At 42.6% G+C, this 18,082-nt stretch overlaps 1 protein-coding gene across 3 annotated transcripts in view; it reads left to right on the top strand.

Moving 5' to 3' along the window:
- REPS2 (RALBP1 associated Eps domain containing 2) overlaps nt 1–18,082 on the top strand; it is a 222,569-nt gene that overhangs the window by 73,432 nt on the left and 131,055 nt on the right. For all 3 annotated transcript variants that reach the window (XM_081809113.1, XM_081809112.1, XM_081809115.1), the window contains exon 5: nt 4,549–4,646. In XM_081809113.1, the coding sequence (XP_081665239.1) occupies nt 4,549–4,646 (98 nt within the window). The remainder of the gene's footprint in view (nt 1–4,548; nt 4,647–18,082) is intronic.

The following is an 18,082-nucleotide window of genomic DNA, read 5'->3' as shown; positions in this document are numbered from 1 at the left end:
ACTGGAAACAAGGTCATTCAGAAATAAAATGTTTACAGGTGCTGCCATGTAGATTTCTCTAAGTCAAAGGAAGGGAGAGTTTTTCTAGCTGTGACTTGGTTCAGTCTTGTGATTTTTGCTTCTAATTGATAATATTCACCTCAAAGCTTGTTCACTCCTATTTTTGTAATGTCTGTAGATTCTCCCCCAGAGGCTTTTCTTGGCCTGTCTTCTTCCTTTTCTTTCATATATCCTTAGGTCAAGAAGTAAGAGAATCCCACATGTCTTCATTCTCTCTCTCCCCACATTTTCAGAACTCAGTTTTTCTTTTTTTTTTTTTTTAAGATTTTTATTTATTTGCGAGAGAGAGAATGAGAGACAGAGAGCATGAGAGGGAGGAGGGTCAGAGGGAGAAGCAGACTCCCCACCGAGCAGGGAGCCTGATGTGGGACTCGATCCCGGGACTCCAGGATCATGACCTGAGCCAAAGGCAGTCCGCTTAACCAACTGAGCCACCCAGGCGCCCCAGAACTCAGTTTTTCTTAAGGCTTCCATGCTCTTTTCCATCAGTTTCTTAACTCTGTTGCCTTCACCATGCCATCAACCCATCTGACAAACCCAGGATTCTCTTTCCTGTTTCTGTACTCCATCTTCCCTTTGATCTAAACAGTAGCATATCTAAAGTCTGTTAAATCTTAGTGACTCTGGTAGTAAGCATTGTTAGAGTTATTCTTTTTTTTTTTTTAAATTTGAGGCAGAGAGAGAGAGTGCGTGGGAGTGAGTGCATGAGCGTGGGGAAGGGGCAGATTCCCCGCTGAGCAGGGAGCCCCATGCGGGGCTCAATCCCAGGACCCTGGGATCATGACCTGAGCCAAAGGCAGTCGCTTAACCAACTGAGCCACCCAGGCATCCCTAGAGTTATTCTTAATTTATGCCTTTTCAGAAAGGAGTCTCACTGCTGGAATATTTTTCTAGGAATACATTTTTCTGGGGTCATTTCCCTGTCCAAGATTCTGCTATGATTCCTGGCTAGTGGGGAATATATGTCAGTATGTTTTAAATCAGACTGAGTGTCTCCAGACCAGTCTGATTCAGAGTCCCTCTTCGACTTCTCTCCTGGCTCCTGCTAGTCTGACTTGCTGGATGTACCTATAGTTAACATTCAGTGGCTAAGACTTGTGTGCCAGGCATCGTGCAGAGATCTTCATGTGCATTATTTGCTTCTTAGCACAACCTTCAGAGGCAGATCCTGCTACCCATATTTAAAAAACGGTTAAATCACGGTTATAACATCCATATAGTTAAGTAATATTTAAATACCTGTAGTGAAAACAACTGTTCTCCTTCCCACTCAACCTATTTCTGATCTTCAGAGGCAACTACTTTCAAATCTTATCTGTTTCTTCTGATACCTAAGGTCTTATCTCCATATCAAGGTACCTGTTCTGTTTTTTCTTACACATCTTATTCTGACGTATCAATTCTAGGAATGTACTCTCTTAAGAGTATGGGCTATGATGTCAGTCTCCTGGGTCTAAAGGTAGACTTGGTGAGCCTGTGTTTCTGGCCTGTGTGACTATGGATATGTCACTTTTCTGAGCTTCAGTTTCTCTTATCTGTAAAGTGGAATAACATCTGTTTCAGAGGTTTGCTCTGTGGATCAAATAAGGACTGTTATATAAAACTCTGTGCCTAGCACAGTTCCTGGCACATTGTAGGTGCTCCAATGTTGCCTAGTATTTTCTTTTGTGTTTTTAGAATCTGCTACCTGTTTTATTTCTGAAGCTCTTAAGTATTCTTGAAAGTCACCTCCTGGATATAATTCATTAGGTTGACTGCAGATGTAGAGTCTTTATTGTGCAGTTACTAGTGGTCCCTGTTCTAGTTTGACACTGAATCTCAGAGTGATGAAATCTTTAGGGTTCATTTTATACTCCTCCCTTTGGAGAAAGATGATACTTCTAGTTCCTTATTAAACCTCTCATAAGGGTATCTAAGAATTATTTCCTTTTTGTTGAATTGAACGTTCCAGGTTTTATTTGGGAGGAAGGAGAGTAGAGGCAATAAGTAGTGCCTTTTTACCTTCTGAGTTGAGATCCAACTGAGGATTGAGACAGGAGTCAGACTGATGATGGTCTGATTATCAGCTCTGGTACTGACAGAGCTGATCGGAGCACGTGTTTTAGATTTGTAACCAGATGGGCTTCATACACTCACCTTTCCAGTCACCGGCTGGTGTGGCCAACCCAGGCTTCCCACAGGAGTAGGAAGAGAAAATCTGCCGTTGAGGCCAGGCCTTTCCAAAAATGATCCCTCATGCAGCTGAGTCTTTGTTCAAGCCTTACTGATGAGATATGTCTATTTCTTCTGAGGGAAGACCCTTGTAGGTAAGGGACTGGAGCCATGGGCCATATGGCTTCCTTGCATATGTGTCCTCCTTTGCAGTAGAAGCTCCCTCCCTCTGAGGGAAACCTGAAGCATGGGGGATCAGCTACCCAGGGAAAGCTCATGACCACTAGTCTCCCAACCATGGTATAGTTTACTATGGTTCAAAACTTCTGGCATTGAGAGTTTAATTCTGGCATTGGGTATTCCATCAAAATGGAATGATCTTAAAAATCCATCTTTGACTGAACTCTGCCTCTGAAACTAATAATATACTATATGTTAATTAATTGAATTTAAATAAAAAATAAAAATAAATTAATTTTAAAAATCCTAAAAAAAAAAAATCCTTCTTTGAAGGACACCTGTCTACCAGCTGAGACTTATCTCTTTTTTTTTGTGAAGGTTTTTTTTTTTTTAAAGATTTTATTTATTTATTTGAGAGAGAGAATGAGATAGAGAGAGCATGAGAGGGGGGAGGGTCAGAGGGAGAAGCAGACTCCCTGCTGAGCAGGGAGCCCGATGCGGGACTTGATCCCGGGACTCCAGGATCATGACCTGAGCCGAATGCAGTCGCTTAGCCAACTGAGCCACCCAGGTGCCCCTCTTCTTTTTTTTTTTTTAAAAAGATTTTATTTATTTATTTGACAGACAGAGACATAGCGAGAGAGGGAACACAAGCAGGGGGAGTGGGAGAGGGAGAAGCAGGCTTCCCGTGGAGCAGGGAGCCCGATGCGGGGCTCGAGCCCAGGACCCTGGGATCATGACCTGAGCTGAAGGCAGACGCTTAATGACTGAGCCACCCAAGCGCCCCTGAGACTTATCTTCTAAGATTTGGATTATGTGTTCTCCGGTTTGTGTCTTTTGCAGTTTATATATTTTTATTTATTCTTAGCAGGGTCTGAAAATCTACTTAATGCTTTGCTAGGTAATGATTTTTGATGTTCTAATGTATTTTAAATGTGTTATAATGTTGTGTTCCAGTCCCTTGGAGGAAATATAAAAAGCAGATGTGAGCCCAAGAGTGGTTTGCTGTTCTTACACCTCCTTTCTTTTCAAATGATCAAAGTATGCTAAGGGCGCTGCCATAACAGGCTGCCCTGCTCTCTCTACCTAATTTTATTTATAAGGAAGCTGTAGAAAGAAAGCATTTTACTTCTTTTTTTAAAGATTTTATTTAATTATTTGAGAGAGAGCGAGAGCACGAATCGGGGGGGAGGGGTAGAGAGGGGGAAAGGGACAAGCAGACTCCCCGCTGAGCAGGGAACCTAATGCGGAGCTCGATCCCAGGATCCTGAGATCATGACCTGAGCAGAAGTCAGATGCTTAACTGACTGAGCCACCCAGGGGCTCCAGCATTTTTCTTCTTGATATACTTCCAAAAACTTGAATTGTTAACCAGAAATGTTAATCAAAAATGGTTTCATCATGGGTGATAATTTCTCCTTTCTGTTAGCCCTGAATACTACCTGGTTATGTTTATCTGTTTTCCTATCATATTGACAAGATCATTATGAAGTGTTCTGGAAATAAAAGAAATAAAAAAATACATTTGTTTTTGTGGCATAAGAACTTTTCTCAAAGTCAGCAAAATTATTTTTTGTTTGGTTATTGAAAGATAAAATAATAAATATAAAATACATTTATTCCTTTTTGTACTTTTCTCTCCTTGGTTTTACATTCTTTCCAATAAGGAAAAGAAGACTGTACCATTTATTTTTGAAAAATGAATGATAATGTTGATTCTTAGTGTTCAAAATGCATATTTATTTTCTTGCTGCTTTGGAAGATGGATGATGAATGCAAGACTTTTAAACCAGCGGGTATATATAGAATTTACCTGATATTTAGAATTTGAGCATTTATAACATGGCACTTTTCTGACTCTTATTATTGCTTTCAATTGCAGTTTAGATTCTTAACAATTCCGCCCTTCTAATTTATTCCTAATCTCAACTTGATGTAAATATTTTCCTGTCTTTTCATGAATCAGTTGAATGTCTTTAGATTGCTTCCCTAAATTGTACCCAAGGTTGGTTTGTGCAAGGTGGCCCTATGTACATAAATTCTAATTCCTTTGCTAATTCTTCTCTGAAGAACAGACACTCTCAGTTTGAGTGTGAAGTCATAATTTTTGGGTGGAATCTTTTTGTACTGTGCTGACTTTTCCTCCTGCTTTTTCAGCTCCTTACGAAGCTAGACAGCCCCTTGTCCAGCCTGAAGGACCCTCGTCGGGGGCCCCAGGAGCCAAGCCCCCTCGGCATCAGGCTTCCCTTATTCGGGTAAGTGATGTTGTGGGGCTATGCCAGTGGGAGACTTTGGGGACATGAATTTTTGATGGGCCCTCATTTTTTTTTTTTTTTTTGTAAGGGAGATTTAACACTGCCCCCTTATGCAAATATTGCACTTCTTGTTCTGTTGCTTATATATTTTCATAAATCTTTTTTTTTTAAGTTCTACCCCCAATATGGGGTTGAACTCATGACCCCAAGATCCAGAGTCTCATGACCTACTGACTGAGCCAGCCAGATGCCCCTGTTCTCCTACATCTTTTTTGTAATGTGTGTTTCTACCCTTTCTCAGTGTCTCTAGACTAATCCAAGCTGGTTCTTGGTCTTTTGTATGTCTAAAACGCCCTTCCACCTACATCATTAGGCACCTCTTTCAGGCGTGCTTTATTTTTTTCCAAAATAGCCTATCTTATTTCTGCCTTATTCTTTATTATTATTCATTCAGTGCATACTTAGCTGTTGCACTTTGTTTTGTGCCTCCAGTCACATTGCAAGCTTTTGGAAGGCGGAGGTAGTTCTTCTGCATTCTGTCTCAGGGCCTAGTCCCTGCTGTTTGGAGAACAGTTATTTTACATGTGGCAGTAACTGCTGTTTCTTATATGTAATAGATATAAAAGGAATATTATGACAGACGAACAAGTGATGTCTCCATTTCTCCTGGCTTAGAAAATTTCAGCTTCCCTTTCTCCAGTGTTGTCTTTTGGATAAAGAACTGTTATTATTTTCATGTCTGCAACTGTTATCTTGTGTAGTGTCTCTGAATCCTATGCTGGGGAAGTCATATTCTCAAAAAAGGGTGTGTGCTTGCTGGTGTGTGTGTGTCTACATGAGAGGAATTATGAAAAAACTGGGTGTACTGTTTGACCCTAAAGACAAGAGGAAGTTGAGTGGTTTGTATGACATTTTGGTTATCCAACTTAGGAAGAAGGATCACTTATGCAGTGGCAGTTCTACTCAGAATAGAAGGGTAGTGTCAGATATTCCTATAAAGAATTGGGCTGCTAGTCTCAAACAGAATAGACAAAGGCTAAGGACAGATCATGGTGTTCAGTGACTACCCTCTGGGAATGGGGCAGTCTGTTAGGCCCAGAACTGTGTTATGGACAGAACTTTATCTTCTAAGGTGGTAGTCTGTGTACAAAGAACTTTCTTAAGGATAATAATTTAGCCATATGCTGTGTATTTATATTTAATGCTTCCTACAACTGTAAGATCTAGGTACTGTTTTATCTACTAGTGTAGATGAGTTAACTGTGGCCAAGAGAGGTCTAAGGTTTTATTCATAACTAGTAAGTGGCAGAACCAGAATTTGAAGCCAGGTCTGCCCAGTGTCAAAATCTGCACTTTAAAATATTTTACTATACATTAGAGTTCTATATTATAGGGAGGCTAGATTCTGGAGTTGCTACATAAACTGACTTTGGGTGTAGTAAAAAATATTCCTGATGATCCCTTACTGGTACCATATTGGAGAGCCAAGATGCCATTCTCTCCTCTGTCCAGTAGAGCTCACTTTCACCCCCAAGTTGGAACAAAGAACTCTTTATTTAGCTGAGCCCCAGATGTAGTAGTTGGCTGCATTGTGAGAGGGCCTGTGTTATAAAAATATGTGTCTTTAAACACAAGAATCACACCCACTGTGGGAATGATGGTTATGTTAAGAAAGGTGTAGGGGGGACTGGGATTCATCTAGAAAATTCTCCAGGATGTGGCTGTGCATGTGTGTACAGAGTATATCTTAGTGCCATGGAGACCTAATCCTGAATTGTTAGAATAGTGGTCAAACAAGCAGTAAATCATGAACTTTGCAGTGGTCAGGTAGGGCTTACCAGACCCTTTCTACCTAGTCCTCTGGATGGGATGCCTTGGGTTTGTACTTGGATTCATGTCCTATGACTTCTCTTCAAATCTCTGGGTCCATGTTTCCTGCTGGTAGACATGCTTCGTGGACACTTCATTCAACTGATGTTTACTAAACACCTATTAAGTGCCATGTACTGTGTTGAGGATACAAAAATGAGGTTTAACACTTCTAGTCCCTGCCCTCATTGAGCTTATACGCAATTGGGGGAAGTGGCCAATAATCAAACCATTGCACAGTAAATATGTCATTATGTGTTGTGAATGGAAATTACACTGCTTTGAGGATGAAAAACAACGTGTGGGGGCACAGTTATGACCTACCCTTAGCTGGTAGGGGGCAATCAAGGAAGGCTTTTAGTGGGGTGTCACATTTGAGTTGAAATGAGAAGGATTCATAGGTGTTAACCAGGTCAAGGGATGGGAATGGGGGAAGTAGGCAAGAAGATAGAGGGCACTGCACTTACAGGACTAGAAAATAGTCTGTTTTCTAGTGCTTAGCATTTTTTACACATCATCTTCTTCAGTGCTCGCCGCTGTGTTATGAGGTAATTCCTGTTATCTCATTTTTTTCCATGTACCAGTCATCTTTTATTGGATGTTAATTCTCAGTTAGGATATGAAAGGATTCAACGGTGCCAGGCAAAGGTCATGGTCAGGAATGCAGAATGTGCCTCCACACTGGGCTGTCTTCAGTGGTCCTTGTAACAATGACAGTAGTTGAAAAGCACGTAAGCTGCCGGCACCATAGAAATCCCAGCGATGCCCCCGCTTTCTTCACATTGACATACTTGTTTATAATACTGGTTGGTAGTAACCTCTTTGAAATGCTCCAGCAGCACCTTTAGGGGTGAAATCCCACATCAGTATCCGTTTTGGTAGCTCTTCTAGTTTGCCATGAGCTGCTTCTGCTTCACTGGTATGGATGAAGCCATCTTGGACTCCTGGGTGTCCCATTTATTAGATGACAAAACCTGAGGTTTAAAGACCTTATTTAATTTACCCAGAGTCACAGCTAGGAAGTGATAGGGCTGGAGTTCAAACACAGGACATGTTTTCTTAGTCTGGCTCAGGAACCAGATAGATGGTGATATCATCTGGTAAGCTAAGAAGCCCTGGATGAAAAACTGGCATTGAGAGTATTAGGGAAAGATCATGAGTTCAGTGTTGGATGTTGGGATTTGAGCTTTTGGGATAGCCAAGAGGAGGTGTCAAAGAGATGGTAGGAAATATGGCTCTGGAGCTTTGGGGAGAGCCAGGGCTGGACATCAGTATTTGGCAGTTGTTGGGCATTAGAAGGACTTATGGTCTGGTGCAGAAAAAAACAGATGGGTTCTTACCCAGGTCTGGCCAAACTGTGTGACCTTCGGCAAATTTCTTCTCTTTTCTGTAACATGAATGACTTGGAATGGATTTAACAGTCCATTGGAATAATCTGCAATAGTCTGACTCCCTTAATGTTTGTTTGGCATCAGTGGAAGCCCCGCCCCTACTCCCTCCTGATTGGAGTATTGCCTTCTGTTTAAGATGAGAACAAGGGGCCTTCCTTGGGACAGCAGTTTGTGGTTTTCATGGCTGATGTGTTTTTCTTGCTTTTGTTTCTAGGTTTCCTTCTTATGCCTGTCATCTTGGTTTGGCTGAACTCCAATTCCCAGAAAGGAAAATGCCAACCTGAAATAGTCATGTAGATGAGGGGATCTAAAGAGAAGGTTTTTGGTGGTAGGGGATTAATATGGATTGGGGCTGGTAGTAGGCTAGGCTGGGGTAACTCATTCCCCTCACATTGCCACGTTAGTGTGCTGTTGGCAACCTTGCTCTCTTCTAGCTTCCTCTGTGGACTTGTATTCAAGTTGTTTCTTATGATTGGAAGGGGAGTGGCCTCTGGGTACTTAGGGAGGTTATTCAGGACCCTGGGCCAGTGCTCTTGCAGCTCATGAACTTGGCATTTTAGAGATGCTTATGCCAAATTCAGCACCCAGATATTGGCATGAATAATTTTTTTTTTGGTCTAATATTTTAGAAATTTCAGGGTTTTTTTGTTTAGGGTTGGAAGTTTTTTCCCTTGAAATTTCAGATACTGAGCATATCCTAGATCAGTGAATGGTTGACAGTGATTTGTAAAGAAATACTAAGTCTTTGGGGCACCTGGGTGGCTCATTCGGTTAAGTGTCTGCCTTCACCTCAGGTCATGATCTCAGGATCCTGGGATCGAGCCCCAGTCGGGCTCCTTGCTCAGCGGGGAGTCTGCTTCTCCCTCTCCCTCTGTACCTCCTCCTGCTCGTGTTCTCTCTCTCTCAAATAAAATCTTTAAATATATATATATGTACACACATATATATATATATATATATTAGAAATACTAAGTCTTCTTTCCTGATTCATCTGTTTATCATGTGTTTATAGGTCATTTTGTGGTTTACTTTTCACAAATTATCTTAACCATCAACATTTGTAATTGGCTGGTGTAGGATTTAGAATTGTCCCTTTTGCTCCCACTATACTCCGCTGCCTCTGCTTTTGCCGCAGTTGCCAGAAACTACCTTGGGTTAAGTCCTTGTTTCATTGACCCCTTAGCAACTTTTGACACTGACCACCTTCTTGACATGCTCTCATTTTTTGGTGTACATGATGCCATCCTCTCCTGGTTTTCTTCCTGCTTTTGTGACTACTTCTTCCTAATCTTCTTTTTCCATTCTCCTACTTCCACTAGCACCTCACATGTTGGTGATGCCTGGGTCTGCTTCTCACTCTGTTCCTCTTTAGCTATATGGAAGCTTATGACCACATAGCTCCATCTGCCAGACATCCTCACTCACATGTCCCACTGTGAGTTTAAACTAACATGTCTTTCCCACAAAGCCAGCTTTCACCCTTCCATTCCTGGCTCCGTCCATCTATTAGCACGGGCCAGAATGCTAGTCTCTATATTTGGCTTGTCTCTTGGCTCTTCTGCCCACTTAGTTACCAGGTGCTGGCCATTTCACTTTCTAAATGCCTGTCTTACCTGTCCGTTATTCTGCATTTCTTTGGTTCAGACCATCTTCCTCTGTCACTGAATCTATTCTATCAGCCTCTAACTCTTTTTCCTTGCTTTCCCTCGTGCCCTTTTCAAATCTTAAAAATACATATCTAATCACTCTACTCCCTTGATTGAGACCTGTCACTCTCTGCCTGTTGCTCTCTTCATATCACCTACATTCCTGAACATGGCTCTCAGGGCCCTGGTGTTTGCCCCTGCTTAATACTTTTTCAGCCACAGTAGCTCACTTCTCTCCCTCCATACTCCGGCCACACAGAGCTACTGTTGTTTCCCCGATGGTCAGTGTTCTCTGTGTGGGAACCTTATTCTCCATCCTGGCTTTTGCCTTGTTTTCACCTTTGTCTCAGTTCATGTATCCTTTTTTTCTATTGATAACATTAAGTTTGAGAATTTTCTAATATTTCTTGTAGATGTGAAATTTCCATTTTTTCATTCTTAAAAAAATGGTTCATTACTGTCTCATTTATCTGTAAGCTCAGCTAGAGGATGGCATTCAGTCTTTATTGGTTTCACATTCCAGAGGCAACTGGTGTGTTTGTTTTGTACCATTCCAGGAGTATATTATACATATATAAACAAATATAGGTATTCATATATATGTATATTTGTGTATATGTGTACATATGTACATATATATATACACATACATATATAAAATATATGCAATATATTTTTATCTGACTTTAGGGAGACAGGCTTGGCAAATGAAATATCCTTCCAGGCATATCTCAGTAGAAAAAAAATTATCTTTTATTTTAAATCAAAACATACTCACTTTTCGTACCCTAAATATACATGCTGTGATATAGTCTTTTCTTTCTGGAGGGGTGAACTTAACAGCCTTCTGGGATAAATTCTAAATACTCATTTGTCTTTATTACTTCAAAGACAAAAAACTGATAAACAGAATTTAGAGAAATTCATTACTCTGCCATTTTACTTGGGGCTTTTGGCTATATTTGTGGTGGAAGCTTTTTACTAACTAGGCAGACATTGTTAGACATTGCTAGCCAGCCACCATATTAATCTAAAAGTCTGTGACTTGCAAAACATTTATTTAAATTAGTTGTCTCCTTCCCCCCGCTTCATTCTTGCTCAATTTCAATTTTTTACCATGCCCCCCGTCTCACCCAGGACTTAATAGTAAGTACTTATGGCCAGAAGCAGATTCTCTTTGCTCCTTGCCTCCCTTTGGAATGGTTCTAAATAGAAAAGAAGTGTGTAAAGGATGGTAAAAGAAACAAATACCCTGAGGTTCTGTCAGAGTGCTGTTGGCATAAGTCAGAAGAGAATGGATAGTCACTGTGAGTAAGTTGTTCACTATAGTCGTTTTGATGAGAACAGGAAGAACTAGACTTTCTGGAAGGCTGTCGCTGCTCTGGGAGAACTTTTTATGGTGTGAAAGGTATCTTATGGATGGATGGGACTAGCATGCTGTGGGGTAAGGAGAGCAGAGAGTAGAGGCTGTGGCTGGAAGACGGGGATGGGATTGAATGAGGTGGCTTAGAGGTGAGTCGTGAGCAAGTTGGTGTTCTGAGTGTGGAGAAGAAAGAAGCAGGTCAACAAGTGGGGCCTACTCAGTATTGTCTGAGCCACTCTGCTTCTCTTACCTGGTTCTCAGCCCAGAGGAATGGCCTGTGTGGCAGGTCGGGCCCATAGGGGGCTCTTTCATGGTCATTTGGCCTGGGTGGGGGCTGTTTTTGTGGTTGTTTTGTTTTCTTTGAGTGGAGCCTCAGGCATTTTTCCTTCCTTGTTTTGGAATCTTTCCCCTCTCTCCTTATCTGAGAGCTGTGACCTTGCCCCATGAAGTGCCCTGGGCGTACTTCAGCATGACGCCACTCCACATTTCGTTCTTGCCCTTTTTTGTGCTCCACATCTTGCAGTCAAACCAGTGGGCTCGTGAGCCACTGAAGAAGCCCACTCAGATGTTCTCCTGAGGGGCTGGAGCTGTGCAGCCACCTAACATGCTCGCCCTCTTTGCTTGGTTGCAGCGAAAGCATGCTACGGTGCTGCTGGCTTGTTTACACCGCACTGGTGTTTTTTGTTTTTGTTTTTTTTTGGATCATGGGTTGTGAACTTTCAAATACCCTTGTTCTTTTTTTTTTAAAGATTTTATTTATTCATTTGAGACACAGAGATACAGAGAGAGAGAAAGCATGAGCAGGGAGAGAGGCAGAGGCAGAGGGAGAAGCAGGCTCCTCGCTGAGCCAGAAGCCCGATGTGGGGCTCGATCCCAGGACCCTGGGATCATGACCTGAGCTGAAGGCAGACGCTTAACCATCTGAGCCACCCAGGCGCCCCTACCCTTGTTCTTAAGAGCAATTAAAAATTTAAAAAATATGTCAAAAATTAAAAAGATACTAAAGGGTGCAGAATGAAAAGTGTCCCTTCTGTCCCCACCGCTGGCCATCCACTTCCCTATCCTACAGACAGCTAATATGACACATTTCTTTTGTATCATTCTAGGACTATTTTACGCATATACAAGTGAATATAGGTATTCTTATATGAAATTATATGTAATAGGTGCAAAACATATAGTTCCAGCTTTTTATACATATGGTAGCATACTATATACATCTGTTACACACTTGCATATTTTACTTAGCAATAAACTTTAACAACATTCTATAGCAGTCCTCATATTTTGTTTTTTTTCAAATGCATGGTATTTTATTGTGTGCATCTTCCATAAATCATTTATGGATCAGCTCCTTCTGATCAGCATCTGGAACTTAGAGCATTGTTTGCATATGCATATATATATAGAGAGAGAGAGAGAGCGCCAGTTCTTAGAAATGGAATAATTGGATGAAGTATCTACACATTTTTATTTTATTTTATTTTTAAAAGATTTTATTTATTTATTTGAGAGAGACAGAGATAGCGAGAGAGAGCATGAGCAGGGAGGAGAGGGAGAAGCAGGCTCCCTGCTGAGCAGGGAGCCCTACGTGGGGCTTGATCCCTGGACCCTGGGATCATGACCTGAGCTGAAGGCAGACGCTTAACTGACTGAGCCACCCAGGCGCTCCTACACATTTTTATTTTTGATAGAGATTTTCAAATTGGAAACTGTACTAATTCACACATTTACCAACAATATATGAAAGTGTTTATTTTCCCATACCCATGCTAACACAATGTGCTAAAAAACTTACACCTTTGCCAATCTGATAGGTGAAAAATGGTATCTCAGTGTAGTTTTTTTTTTTAAGATTATTTATTTATTTGACAGAGAGAGGGTACAAGCAGGGGGAGTGGTGGGCAGAGGGAGAGGGAGAAGCAGGCTCCCCACTGAGCAGGGAGCCCGATGCAGGACTCGATCCCAGAACCCAGGGATCACGACCTGAGCTGAAGGCAGACGCTTAACCGACTGAGCCACCGACGCGCCCCTATCTAGGTGTAGTTTTAATGAACATTTTCCTTTATTTTTAATTTTTAAGTTTTTAGAAGATTTTATTTATTTATTTGAGAGAGAGAGCGCTGGAGCAGGGGCAGAGGGAGAGGGAGAAGCAGGCTCCCCGCTGAGCAGGGAGCCCGATGTGGGGCTCCATCCCAGAACTCTGGGATCATGACCTGAGCCGAAGGCAGACGCCCAACCGAGTGAGCCACCCAGGCACCGCAACATTTCTCTTTATTAGTGAAGTGGAGTATATGACATTTGTGAGACATTTGTGTTTCCTTTTCAGTAAATAACTTCATATCCTATGCCTCTTTTTTGAGTTACCAGTGTTTTCTTACTGGTTTGTCATTCCTGCCAGTCTGAAACCAGAAGCTGGTGTCTCTTTTCCTTTGGACAAATGAGACGCTGCAGTGTATGTGGAAAATTGCTCCTTGTGTGGTTGAGAAGAGGTCCTGGATACCCAAGGCCCTTGTAGGAGTTTAGGGACCCCAACCTCTCTTGGTTCTGGAGCACCCTAGGCCCTCCAGCAACAGGAATTTCTTATTTATACCTTTAGGGCAGAAAGTTGAGTTACTTAGTTTATGGGTAGAGATTAGGGCTAGGAAAGTCTTCTGTTGTTAGGGATAGTGAATGTTAATACATTGTGTGTGTGTTGACCTCTTGGCATTGCTAAATTCTCTTCCTCTGACTGAAGTAGAAGAGGGTGAGGGGAGAGGGAGGAGGACGACGAGGAGGAGGAGGAGGAGGAGGAGGAAGAGGGCGGGAAGGAGTATATGGGTGTTTGTCTTGCTGTGTAACAGGAAGAAGTGGTTTGATAAATTTTATAGGAATGTATATGCCTTGTTCTTGACCTCTTGTTTTACCAGATTAATTCTGTGTTTGATTTCAACCTTAGCTGGAGTTTTACCATCTCCTTAAGGGGTAGAAAAGGTTGATATGTTCTACTTCACTGAATCTACTACTAGGACTCACGGATACCCAGTTAGTCACTGTTACCACAAAGAGGTTCTGTTTTTCATCGCATGAAGCCTCCTTCCTACTTCTTTCCTTCACCTACTTCTTTTTCCCTTATTTCTGAAGCATTTCAGTTGATACTGAAATTTTTTTTTAGCCTAATTCTTTTTGTCTGTCTCTTATTATCTTCTTCGGGTGCTTACCCTTTACCTATGCTTCTTAACAATTAAAGTGATGGTAGTTGATTGGTTTCTTTGTTGGGAGGCATTTCTACATGAAAAATGTTTCATGTTACAGAATGAGAATAGTAAAGAGATACAGGATCATTGAAAGAGAGGTGATTCCAGGATATAAGAACAGGGTACCTGGCATTGAAACTGAAGGATTTTTATGGGAAAAAGAAAACTCAGTAAATATTAGCATTCATTGGGGTGCTGCCTTAAGGCCTTACAGAATCCGTGCTTGGAGACAGTAGGGTGGAGGGAGGGTAAAAATGGTGGATCCTGGTACACATGAGAATTCTAGCTTCCATATAGTGCTTAATAGGTCATTAGACTACCGACGAAAGCAAATGAGCATGTTTTATTTGTAGGGTCAGCATTGCTTTTCCCCACAGTTGTGGGCATTATGGTGTCCAGAGCTTTCTTGGTAGTAGCTAGGGCCCACATTGATATGGTGGACAGGAGCACCTCTGATTTACTCTCTCAGATGTAAGCACCCAATTGAACTCCTGGTCCCAGATAGTACTATTTAAAGCTGAAAAACAGAGTGTTTGTTTGTTTCTGGCATATTCTCCAGGACCCCTTGGTCTCAGTTAGCTGGTATATACTTGGGTAGAAATATGGAAGGTGCCTTTACAACGGCACCATTTCAGCCCCTGGGCCCATTGGTATTCCCCCTGATATCAGGTGAACAGATGGTGTCATCCCCTAGTTGCCTATCCCAATGAGAGTCTCTACCAACTGAGTGCTTATTTGGTCCTGGTGCTGTGCTCGTCCCTTTACTTGTGTGTGTCCTTTCAGTTCTCCCAACACTCTTGCAAGGTAGACTCCTTGCGAGATTATGTCCTGTACTCATCCACTCAGGGATACTAAGTGGCTGGTGTGGGTCCGGCACCATGCCAAGGGTACCCTGAGGACTACAAACATGGTCCCCGCTCTCAGGGAACTTGCAGTCAGGCGGGGTAGATGAATGTGAATCAGATGGTCCCACCTCTGCATGTATAATGGAAAACTGACAGCTGCCCTAACGACAAGAGAGGATTTCCATGGCATGTGACAGAGAAATCCTACCTAGGGCTAGAAAGTGAGGGAAGGCTTCCCTAAAGAAGTGCTGCTTGAGGGCGCCTGGGTGGCTCAGTTGGTGAAGCGACTGCCTTTGGCTCAGGTCATGATCCTGGAGTCCCGGGATCGGGTCCCGCATTGGGCTCCCTGCTTGGCGGGGAGTCTGCTTCTCCCTCTGACCCTCCCCCCTCTCATGCTCTCTCTCTATCTCATTCTCTCTCTCAAATGAATAAATAAAATCTTTAAAAAAAAAAAAAAAAAGAAGTGCTGCTTGAGCTGAGCTGTGAAGGATGACTAGGAAGTAACCAGGCAAAGGGAGGATGGTGCTGGGAGGTAAGGAGAGGGGTGTCTGGCTGAGTGCACTGGTCTGTTTTCATTGGTCAGGGTTTCATTGTGGATGACAGAATCTACTCTGGCTAGCTGGAGCAAACAGGGATTTCTTTTTTTTTTTTTTTTTAAAGATTTTATTTATTTATTTTGACAGAGAGACAGCAAGAGAGGGAACACAAGCAGGGGGAATGGGAGAGGAAGAAGCAGGCTTCCCGCGGAGCAGGGAGCCCGATGCGGGGCTCGATCCCAGGACCCTGGGATCATGACCTGAGCCGAAGGCAGACACTTAATGACTGAGCCACCCAGGTGCCCCGCAAATAGGAATTTCTTTTTCTTAAATTTTTTATTGTTATGTTAATCACCATATATTACATCATTAGTTTTAGATGCAAATAGGAATTTCTAATAAGCGGGTGGGAGATCTACCAGATCTTTGGAAGGGCTGAAGATTCAGACTCTCTTCTGAGCTTGCAGGAACAATTCCCCGAACCACACAGCAGGACTGGATGGCTGGACGGCTGAGGTAGCTTTGCCTTTGCCACAATCAGGAAGCTACAGAGCTGGGCAACTGTCGCCATAGCTTTCAGCTGCAGCTCCACACTGTGTATGACCCAGGCCCACCAAGTGAATGCTTTGTTCCCTGCCTCTTTTACCATGTGACTTGTTTTGAATCAGCCTTCCGTGGGCGTGTTTAGTGGAACCTAAGTCCCATCTGGAATTCTAGCAGCAGAGGTATTTGGATAATGTACTTTTACTTAGCCAGCGTCTGCAGTGCAGAGTTATGCTAAGAGGGAATGGAGTGGTACTGAGTGGGCCAGTACACCATGTATACAGCACACAGAGGAGACACAGTCCAAGACCTGAGAGAAGGCCAGTGTGGCCAGAGCCTGGAGTGGGAGGGAGATGAAGCTGGAGAGGTAGGCAGAGCCCTGTGGTCCATGGCACTGCCTTTTAGGTGGGGAACTGATGGTTCAGAAGTTAAGTGGCCCAAGTGACCATCCCAGATTTGAGCCCAGGCCTGTCTGCCTCCAGAATCTGCACTCTTTTTGCACCTCCAATATGTAACCTCATTGTCTAAAGCATTCCTCGAATTCAGCCCCAGATCTTGGCACATCTGTTTCCCATCTGACCTCAGGCTGCCATGAGTGTTAAGGGGAGGGCATAGTGAAGGAGACAGGTGCCTTTGACCTAACTGGCAAGGATTGGGGTGGGCATGTTAGTGCAGTGGTACTGGAAGTCCACAGCCTCATCAAAATCTCCTCTTACTGCTGATTTCTCACTTTCTTCTGGACTCCTCCAAGCAGAGAGCAAAATCCCAAGGAAAAATGCCCTCTGGAGTAGCAGATCTTGGCTCATGATGGAAGAGTTGGAGATAGTGATTATTCATAAGCATTTCTTATGTTAATCAAAATAGTGTTAGTGCCACATGCTAAAATAACAGTGAAATGATTGAATACCTGTATTGTATGGCTGTCTACAGGATTCTTTCCTGATGTGAAAACATGCCAGATGCTTATACGTGTGTGAGCAATAAGATGGTGCTCTGTCTGTATGATTTAATAGTTTACTGGCCCAAATCCATAACTAAATTAGATAATGGGAGAGATGTGTAAGTATAGGATATTCATATCCCAGATGAATATCTGCAGTCTGCAAAATTGCTACATTGATTTTGGCATTGGAGTGAGGGTGTTCCTGTTTTATTTTATTTTACTTTATTTTTTTCATTATGGCGAGTCTACTCTTTAATCCCCATCATCTATTTCACCCACCTCCCACCTCCCCTCTGGTAGCCATCAGTTCTCTGTGGTTAAGAGTGTGTTTCTTGGTTTGTCTCTCTTTTTGTTTTCCTTTGCTCGTTTGTTTTGTTTCTTAAATTCCATATATGAGTGAGATCATATGGTATTTGTCTTTCTCAGACTGACTTATTTCACTTAGCATTATACTCCCTGGCTCTATCCATGTTGTTGCACAAGGCAAGATTTCATTCCTTTTTGTGGCTGAGTAATATTTCTTTTTTTTTTTTTTTTAAGATTTTATTTATTTATTTGACAGAGAGAGATAGCGAGAGCTGGAACACAAGCAGGGGGAGTGGGAGAGGGAGAAGCAGGCTTCCCGCGGAGCAGGGAGCCCGATGCGGGGCTCGAGCCCAGGACCCTGGGATCATGACCTGAGCTGAAGGCAGACGCTTAACGGCTGAGCCACCCAGGTGCCCCTATTTCTTTTTTTTTTTTTTTTTAAAGATTTTATTTATTTGATAGACAGCGAGAGAGGGAGCACAAGCAAGGGGAGCGGGAGAGGGAGAGGGAGAAGCAGGCTTCCCGCTGAGCAGGGAGCAGGACCCTGGGATCATGACCTGAGCCGAAGGCAGAAACTTAACAACTGAGCCACCCAGGTGCCCTGAGGCTGAGTAATATTTCTGTGGTGTGTGTGTGTGTGTGTACACACACACATACTTGCTTCCACCCCACATCTTTATCAATTCATTTATCCATGGACACGTGGGCTGCTTCCATAATTTGGCTATTGTAAATAATGCTGCAATAAACATAGGGGT

Source organism: Leptonychotes weddellii, chromosome X (assembly GCF_054177405.1).
Source record: "Leptonychotes weddellii isolate Sample4059 chromosome X, ASM5417740v2, whole genome shotgun sequence".
NCBI lineage: Eukaryota > Metazoa > Chordata > Mammalia > Carnivora > Phocidae > Leptonychotes > Leptonychotes weddellii.
The sequence above is the reverse complement of the archived record's forward strand: the minus strand, read 5'-3'. Positions and strand labels throughout refer to the sequence as shown.